This window comes from Drosophila nasuta, chromosome 3 (genome assembly GCF_023558535.2).
Source record: "Drosophila nasuta strain 15112-1781.00 chromosome 3, ASM2355853v1, whole genome shotgun sequence".
NCBI lineage: Eukaryota > Metazoa > Arthropoda > Insecta > Diptera > Drosophilidae > Drosophila > Drosophila nasuta.
In genome coordinates this window covers 2,324,808-2,334,321 of record NC_083457.1, presented here as the reverse complement: position 1 = coordinate 2,334,321, position 9,514 = coordinate 2,324,808, and the positions used below count along the sequence as shown (strand labels likewise).

At 37.1% G+C, this 9,514-nt stretch overlaps 1 protein-coding gene across 1 annotated transcript; it reads left to right on the top strand.

Annotated features, from left to right (window-relative positions):
• The first annotated feature begins 6,394 nt into the window (after positions 1-6,394).
• LOC132791658 (myotrophin-like) lies at positions 6,395-6,906 on the top strand. Its single transcript, XM_060800676.1, has one exon. The coding sequence runs from the start codon at positions 6,455-6,457 to the stop codon at positions 6,827-6,829; it is 375 nt and encodes a 124-aa protein (XP_060656659.1). The 5' UTR covers positions 6,395-6,454; the 3' UTR covers positions 6,830-6,906.
• Positions 6,907-9,514: the final 2,608 nt, after the last annotated feature.

Sequence of the window (9,514 nt, the reverse complement as noted above, 5' to 3'; positions counted from 1 at the left end):
TCCGTCTGTCCGTATGAATACCTAGATCTCAGAGACTATAAGAGATAATCGAATAACAAGCGTAATTTTAAAGCTATAGCTGCGAGTTTTGGTGTATAATAATAACTATAGTATTTATGATCTCTGAAAATTTGATTGCGATCAGTTAAAACTTTTGGAAGTTATTAAAGAAATACTTTTGTATGGGCAAAAACGACTACTTACTAGGGGCCGCAGTTGCTTTGGCCGACAATATGGTATATTGTACCGACTATATCGATATACCAAATATACCATTTCGTATATTTTAGTATTTTGTTATATTTTCGTTATATTTTAAAAATATTACCACAATATTTTGCTTTCAATAAAAATGGGTAGCGGGTATCTCACAGTCGAGCACACTCGACTGTAGCTTTCTTAATTGTCTTATTTTATGATGGAAAGACAAATTCGCTGCAAGTGGCCGCAAAACATAAATTGCATATGTTAAAACGTTAAGTGATCGTTAAGTGTTTTAGAGCTTTTTAGAATTTATTATTCATTGCAACAATTTTCCAACATCAACTTTTTTATGTTGAAATTCATTGCTGTTAATTTGTAGCAAAGTTGTACTTTAACAAATAATGATTAAAAGGCTTATTTACGTCCATTCTAATTCATCTTTATGACATTGTTTTTGGCAGAATATATTTATTTATGTTAGCACTTATTGATGAATTCGCTTGCAAATCTGAAATGAAAAAATTCAAAAGATCTCTTGTACCCTGCCTTTGTAAGCCGTTGCCGTTCTCTTTTTTTTCATTTTTATTACAATAGCAATCGTAAAATAATTTTGCTCTATTACGTCTATTTTGTGCACTGCTGCATTCCATGCAACATTTGATTTCAATCCTGCCATTAATATGCCACTTTTGCCCCCAAGATGTGCAACAGTTCAATGCCTTTTTACATCCTGACGACGGCGACGGCGACAACAACAAGAACAATGATTGCCTTCTGTAGTCTGGCTTCTGGCCAGAGTCTGACTCTGACTTCGACTGTGGCTCTGACCGGACTCTTGCCTAATATGAAGCAACACCATTAACAGCATGCAAATTAAAAGTACTCAACAACATATCAACTGCTGCGCTACCAGACTACCAGGCTGGCCTGCAACTGGTATCAGTTCAGTTCTGTGGTCTGTCGGGTCGAGGTACAAGTTGCTGTCGAAACAAAGACTAAATGCCTAAAACCCTAAACAGTTCTCAAGTCCAGTCAGCAAAGCAGGCACAGAAGGAATCAGGCAACGGGCAACGGGCATTGGGCAGCTATCAAAGCTGGCGATGGTAATTGCAGGTTTTGCCGCAAACATTTTGCACCAAAACGACGTCTTCGCCGCGCCGTTGAAATCTGAAATGCATTTCAAGGAGCTGCTGCTGGGCCTCTGACTGCGAGTAGAACTGCGAACTTGACTCTGGCTATGAGGCAACTCAAGTTTGGTGTCTGTGCAACGCGTTGAATGCTCGCTGGTCCTGACGCGCAAGCGCGGCGACTGCTCGAATCGTTGGCCATGGCCATCACTCAAGACAGCAAGCCGACTGACCAGGCCAAGTATGACAGAGTGACTAGCTGACTGGCTGACTAGCTGACTAGCTGACTAACTGACGGACTGGCTGAGTGCTCGACTTAATGATGGGTCTGCAGATAGCTGGGCAACTGACTGAGTGCTACAAATATGTACACAGTGACATTGAGTGCAGTTTTTAGCCCTTGGTATTGAGCTGAAAATGAACCTAAACATATGTATATTGTCATATAGAAGAGAAGAATGCGTTATAAAAATTTACAAATTAGATGCTCTTCATCATATTAAATGATTTTAACAAAATGAATATTAGAATTATAAATTTCAGGTGTAGTCTCAATTATACTCGCTAAGTCTTAACCTATATCTTATTATATTAAAAATATACAACACGTTACAAATATTATTCAAAAATAATAATTAACAAGAATAATAATTTCTCAATTAAATTACTATGTGGAATTGTAAAAATAAAAAATTTTATCCATTTAAAAAAATAATTTGTATAAAAAAAATTATATTAAAAAGCAACCCTTCTCATTAAATTTAGACATATGAGAACTGAAGCAATTCAATTTATATTATTATTAGCTAGAAGAATGTGATAGTATTCCCTTATCTATGGTATTTATTGTGAAATCAATTACTACAAAATCAGAGTGATTCATCTTACAGGCAAATATTTGAATAAAATTAAAATGAATCATATGAATAACATAAATTAGCAACAGAATTTTAAATGTGTGTATGACATGACACTCATTTGTTTTCAATTAAAAAATGAATTTGAAATTCTAGGAATCACTTTCCCGACTAATTGGGAGGACCACAAATGGTTGGAGGGCAACAATAGTGAATCATGTTGAATAGACCTAGGTGAATTAAGCACTATTCATAGTAAATAGTATGCCAAGACTCAAAACTACTTCGGGCACAGACTCAGGGACAGAAAGAGAGGTTTACCTGCCGCCTGTTTGTCTTTAGCTGTAACACAGCTACCGCACAATTTCCCAAATGACAAACATGCCAAAATGGTTAGAGCCATAGACAATGGCAACAAAGGAGACAAGGCAGAAGAGAAGAGTATGAACAGGAGCAGCAGGAGTCAATAGTAAGAGCAGGAGTTGAGAACTGGCAAAAGAAACAGGCGGCAAACGGCAGCACATTAATCACATTGCTCCAAAAGAGCTTGACAGCCAGCTACATGGAACTGCTCCCTGGGTGTCTTCGCCTCAGTTGTAACTGTGTGTGTGCGAGTGTGTGTGTTTGGGTGTGTGTGGCATCCTTTGGCATAATTCTTATTCAATCGGTAAGGACAATGCGATGTTGTAGTTTCAATTTGTGGTGGGCATGAGATTTGTGCCAAGACAATTGCCAACAGGAAGCCAACCAAGAAAGACAACGTCTCTAGACTCTAGACTCCAGACTTCAGACTCGAGTTTCTAGTCTCCGATTCCGAATCCGGCGGCCATCAATTTAAAAAATGAAAAATTTCCTTTTTGCTTGCTTTGGCGGCATCCGGAAAATGGAAAATTAAATTAACCTTTGGGAGCTGCTGCTGTTGCTGCTTCTGCTGCTTCCCGAAAAACAATGTTGTTGTCTGGCCCCGATAGCATCTACTGCCGAAATATGTTAATTTTCAATTTAGTAGTTGCACCCGAGTTGCTCTCTTTCTCTCTCTTTCTTTTCTACTCTATACTCGCATAATACTATTTCTATACATATTTCTTGGGCTCGTTCTTAATTCGCTTTTTACTTTTTCGGGCTCACTTTATTAAGCGCACTAGAGCGCAACGCTAAGAATACAAGTAATGGGTACGGAATGGGTCTCTGAACAAATTATCACATCTGCTTAATCTGCTGCATATCATTTTCAATGCCCCCTCACTCTCTCTCTCTCTCTGAGGAGGAAGTGTTTTCATGTTAGTCGTCGAGTTCATAAACAATTTGTTGACCACATTTTAAAGTTAAGGAAATAATTAAGACATTATAAATTATTTGTGCTGGGAGTGTTGATTGTTAGCCCGCTTGGTGGTAGCTTTAGTTTTTCCTAATGAGCATAACAAAATATATTATCATTTTGATAAGCATCTCAATTCATTTTCAACAAATTCGTCTAACATTTGAGTTATGTGTCATGCCCGGTTAGTATTTTCTGTAGCATTTCATCAGGTCGTACAATTTAAAATGATATGAGAAAGAACTGAATAAATTAAAAACATCGAAGCTACTAAAGAATGTAAACGTTTATTAAATTTAAGTTATTAAACAAAGTTATTAAACGAATTCAAAATTGAAATAAATAAAAAATATTACAAATATATTTTGTAAAATGCTCAATATAAATGTTAACTTTCAGTTTAATAAATTTCTAAATTTGTTTAATAATCCGATAGATTTATTATCATAATAAATTTAATGGGAATGAAATTGTTTCGACAAAATAATTAAGTTCTTTCTTTAAGTTCTTTAATGAAACATATTTTTTTTAATATATTTCAAAAAATAAGTTTTATGTAAATAACTTAACTTAAGTAAATGGAATATTCATTAAAATATATCTGTTTGGCAAATAAGAAATTACTATACATAAAACACAACTTTTACGACTACCTTGACCATTTCAAATTCTTTTTACTATCAGTCACTTCTCATAATTGCCAAAATTATTCATGGCTTAAACGACCTCCAAAAAATTGGGGTTGCCTTCAACCACTTTACCTCTGACAGCTATCAAAAGTTGGGATCTGCCTGACTTTGCAAAACTGCACTGACATCTGTCAAAAGCCTTGTCCAACAATATTAGCCATAAACAGAAACTTTTAACAAACAAAAACAGAAACAAAACAAAAGTGCATGGCATTTGGATAGTTTTGGACAAAGTTTATTAAAATTCTCAAGAATATTATTTCCCTTTGAATTGCCCCCCAAACTTATGATGAAGTAGAGGGCAGAGTATATAGTACAGATAGTGAACACTTGATATGGATGTTTTCTTATTGATTTAGTTGCGGTCGCTTAAAGATTTCAAGTGAATTTAACAAATGCATTCCAGAGCTGCAACAATTAAATCAAACCAAAGGCGGCGGGAGGAATAAAGGGCATCAGTCAATGGAGTGTGCACTTTTAGAGATTGAAATCAGCGCTGCAAAAACGATTCTTAAATCAATTTCTCAATCAATGTCATGGGAGCGAGCAAAGGCAGGCAGCTACTAAGGGAAAGAGATGAGGCCACTCTTTAGAGTTGAGTTTGAGTTGAAATGGTAGAATTCCTGGAACTACGCTTAAACTGGAAATCGTGGGGTACTCTCGGTCCAAAAAAGTAAAAGGTTCAAATTGTGTCCAAAATGTCAAAAGCAGACTCTCAATATGATCGCCTGGGTCTCTCTGAGGAGCTCAGTCGCGGTCGCAGTCGCTGTCCACAACAGAAGCCCTGGAAATTTGATCGCATGCAGATAAAGCTCAAAGCCCTGACTGGGCCCTGCCAACCTGACTGTCTGTCCGTCAGTCCGTCAGTCCGTCCGTCCGTCCGTCCGATTGTCTGTCGGCGCAGACCATGCAACTGTTTTGTCTTTTTGGCGTGCGATAACCAAAGTCAATGACTGGAGCTGCCACAACCTCAACCTCAGCCTCAGCCTCAGCCTCTACATGAAAAGTGAACTTGAGCGAAACTCTCGATGCATTGTTTTGGGCTCTGCTCACGGGAGCCAACGATGCGACGTGGCCATTGCCAATGCCATTGCATTTGCAGCTGCTGTTGTTGTTGTTGCTGTGGCTGTTGATGCTGCTGCTGCTGCTGGTGCATAGTCTCATCCTGATCCTCATCAGCATCATCATCGCTGCATACAATCGTCGATAATCTCACGCTTGGCATCACCAATATCGCCACAGACAACGGCAACAGCAGCAACTAAAGCTGTTGCAGTTGCAACCACGGCAGCAGCAAGAGCAGTAGTTGCATCTTTAGTCTGCAGACGATTCGCTTTAGTTTAGTTTAGTTTGTGGCCAGTTCGTTAAATTACATGAATGTATAACCATTTTAATTTTTGTTCTTGCTCCTTGTTTGGTGCTCTGTTCCTTCGATTTGGATATCACTTCGTCTCTCTTTCCTTCTCGACTTGTCTGACTGTCGACGATGCCTTTTGAATGATGACCTTACAAATCACGTTTTGCAATGTGTACGCTTTGCCCTGATCATCAAGATGCTTGGGTGTTGATAGCCCCGCCAGCTCCATGACTCAGGGCAGAGTTGGCTGTGAGAAAAACTCGATCGCCCAAAGCTTCATGGGAGCATCGTAATAACTAAAAGTATTAATATTATATAAATAATTGACAAATGCAATGAAATCAATATTCCAATAATTTGAATTCTAAGTTAAAATAAAAATGTGAGAGTAAATATTGAAGAAATTTACAATTTGAATTACATGAGAAATTAAAATGTTATGTTTGCACGCAGATCAAGTTTGTTTCAAATTTTTGCCACGCCCACTTCCGCCCCCCGCAAATCGAATAATAAGCGTAATTTTAAAGCTAGAATTGCGAATTTTGGTATATATAATAATTATTATAGTAGTTATGATTCCTGATTTTTGGTTGCGATCAGTATGGTATATTTTGGTATATGGTATATTTTGAATGTGGTACTATATCCATATAATAAATATACAATTTGGTATATTTTTAGTATTTTTGTAGTATATTCGGTATATTTTGAGAAGAGAACCGCAAAATATATTGCTTTTATTCAAAATGGGTAGCGGGTATCTCACAGTCGAGCACACTCGACTGTAGCTTTCTTACTTGTTAAGTTTAATTCAGAAGAAAATCAAAAAATTACTTGATAAACTCAGTTGGCCAGTTAATTATTGCTCTGGAGAGAATTTTATTTTTGAAAACTGTAAAAATATGTCTGAGAACGATGAGAGCTTGATTTGGAATATAAAAAATGGCGAAATGGATGATGTACAAAGCGTCTATCAAAATTCAAATCGAGATGTTAACGAATGGGTCGGAGGACGAACTCCATTACATTACGCAGCCGATTTCGGGCAATTGAAAATGATCAAGTTCCTGGTTGATATTGGTGCGGATGTTAATAGCGAGGACAAGTATAATATTACACCATTGCTGGCTGCCATCTGGGAAGGGCATACAGAGTGCGTTGAGTTCCTTCTAGAAAAAGGAGCTGACAGTCAGGGTATCACGCCCAATGGCCAGAGTTATGTGGATGCAGCTGAAAAGGATGAAATTAAAAAATTACTAAAAATAACTTACAAATAATAAGCAGAGAAAGTATAAGGTTTCTTTTTGCTGTTAAAATCAGTTAATTAAAAATGTATTATTAACTTAAAAACAAATATTCGAAGTTGTTAAATTTCAATAGATAATATTGATTCAATAAAATTCGATGAGTTAAAATATCTATTCAAACATTTTTACATAATATAATATCGATCCCTTTCGTACGCTTATCAAAAACATATTAATTTTAATGTAATCTAAATTTGTATGCTTTCCATGGGAATCAACTACCTCTGGATAATGTCTCCTTCCCTTGAACCCACCCCACACCCACTTTCGATACAGCAAGTAGCTGGTAGCAGGAAGCTCTCACGCTTCCTTTTCGTTGGCTGCAAATCATTTTGATTATCCAGGCAAATGGACAGAGTGACATTCAGAACCATTGACTGCATTCGCAGACTGTCAGTTAATTTCAATTTCGAACACGATACGCCCCAAAAAGGATAACTCGTGTGACAAAAAACAATTAAATGGCAACGTGACGCGAGCGAGAAGAGAAGAGAAGAGAAGAGAGGTGGGATATATTCAGGTACCGAAAAGCAGAGCTAATGTAATTCACACATATTCCGAACAACTCTCCCGGACTCAAACACAAGCCAAATCCTACTACCTATGCTAGTAGCATAAAGAGAAAGCATAAAATGGAAATGAAAAATCACGCTAGAGGGTGAGGGTGCGATTGAGGGGGATCGGGGAGTGTGCTGTGTGGGTATGATGATAGAGAATGTCAGACGCGAGCAGCGAGCGGCGAGGCATGCACAATTGGGCGTTGTAATTGAATTAGTCACACCCACAGATTGCACACATGAATGACTTGCCGAAGACAAAAAGAGAGCAGCGACTAAAACACATAAAAAAGAAAATAATAATGGAAGGAAAATAAAGGAAAATAGCGAATTATTTATTAAACTAGGTTACCAGGCAATGGATATCAGGAGAACCGGATGGGGACGAAGAGACGACAAACATTGCATATGCATGCTGTGTGGATGGGTGGATGGGCGGAGGGTGAAAGAGGTAGCTGACAGTCGGCTGGAGGTGTCAGTTTGTTGACTGTCCTCTGCCTCCTCTGACAGTTGCATTGGGAGAATGGGAATTTCGAATTATTGCATATTAAATAAATTCAAATTTACATTTGGTTGAATTGCAACAGATGTGACAGAGAATTCTCACTTTAGCCTTTATTTTTTCAATTTTAATTTAAATCAGTTCAATTTTCAGCTGTAAATTTAAGCTATCAAACAATTTTTAAATAATTCCATAAGAATAAAATGTTTAAAACCAGTAAAAACTTGCTTTCAACTAAATTTTGATTTATTGTTAAGCAAAAAAAAACAGATGATAAATGCACAAAATTATTAATGATGATAATGAAGAAATTGTGTAGGTCAAAAAAATTACAGCAGTAGAAGGAACAGACAGTTAAATTGTAAAGTTTGAATTCCCATGACTGTTAAATTAGCATAATTAGATTAGTAATGTAAATGTTAAGAACATTGTTAGTGTTAAGAATCGCTAAATAAAGATATGAAGAAAAAGGATGGTTGATTGGTGAAGGCGAGGTCCGAGCGAGACGGCTATACGGGCTGAGCGTGGCGCGATTGTTCTCGAAGCGTCAGTGAAGAAGAAGACGGAACGAGAGACACTGGCGACTCGCTTCGCTTTTACCAAATAATAAGAATCAAAATGGAAACTATTAATTTAAATGATTCTTCTACATATATATATTATATAAATCATCTTCATTTAATAATTCCTTTAGCATGAAAAATACTGATTGAAAAATGAAAAGGTATTGTGTATATGTATTTGCTGTAGATCACTGTTGTTAAAAATTTAAATTTAATTGTTAAGTTGATTATTTTCAATTCGATCATTTCATTCTTATTTAAATTAAAATTTCATTATTATATTTTCAATTTTTCAGTGTAAAAGCACAAGTGAAAAGGATTTGATATATTCTTAAGTGTGACCAAATTATATACAATAAATAATACTTTTCATGATGTATGTATGATGGTATTTTTGTATGTTGAATATAAGTATTCCTACAAGTGTTGCACTACTATTTTTAAGCTGCTCCAAACTAGCAGTTTTAGTTATAGTTATAACATACCTAACTATCGTATATTACATTGTCGCTTTCCTTGACACTTTCTTACTTTGTTGAGTGAACCTAACAGCCCGAAGCCATCCTAACCAAGCTCGCTCCTCGTTCGTGTACTCTTCAGTTGTCCAATCCATTGTGTGGTGTATGTCTCGAGTGGCTTAAGCTCTCCACTAAGCCGCTTCTCGAGTATTTGCTCACGTGTGTGCAAACACAGCGAGGCCAATTTGCATAATAATCGTGACGTCGAGCGACGAGTGCAGCGCGTTAGAGAGAAGTCACTTGACCTTGTGTCGCGGACCAGCAGAGAGTAAATTCTTTCTTTCAGTGTGTGTGTGTAACTGTGTAAGCAAGTGTGTGTGTGAGTAGCGTTAAAAGAGGTCAGCCCGTTTTTCGACTACACTTTCTCGAGCACTTTTTTTTTAGCGGCGCCTAAAAGTATGCTTTGAAATTTGAGTTGGCGCCGCTTGTAATTAAACATGTAACCCAAAGGCAGAGGCAACGAGTCGGCTCACTACAGCAGCAGGCACTACATTAAGGTTATTTATCGTCGAGTG

Coding starts and splice junctions, on each gene's coding strand:
- LOC132791658 (XM_060800676.1), top strand. CDS start 6,455: ATGTCTGAGAACGATGAGAGCTTGATTTGGAATATAAAAAATGGCGAA.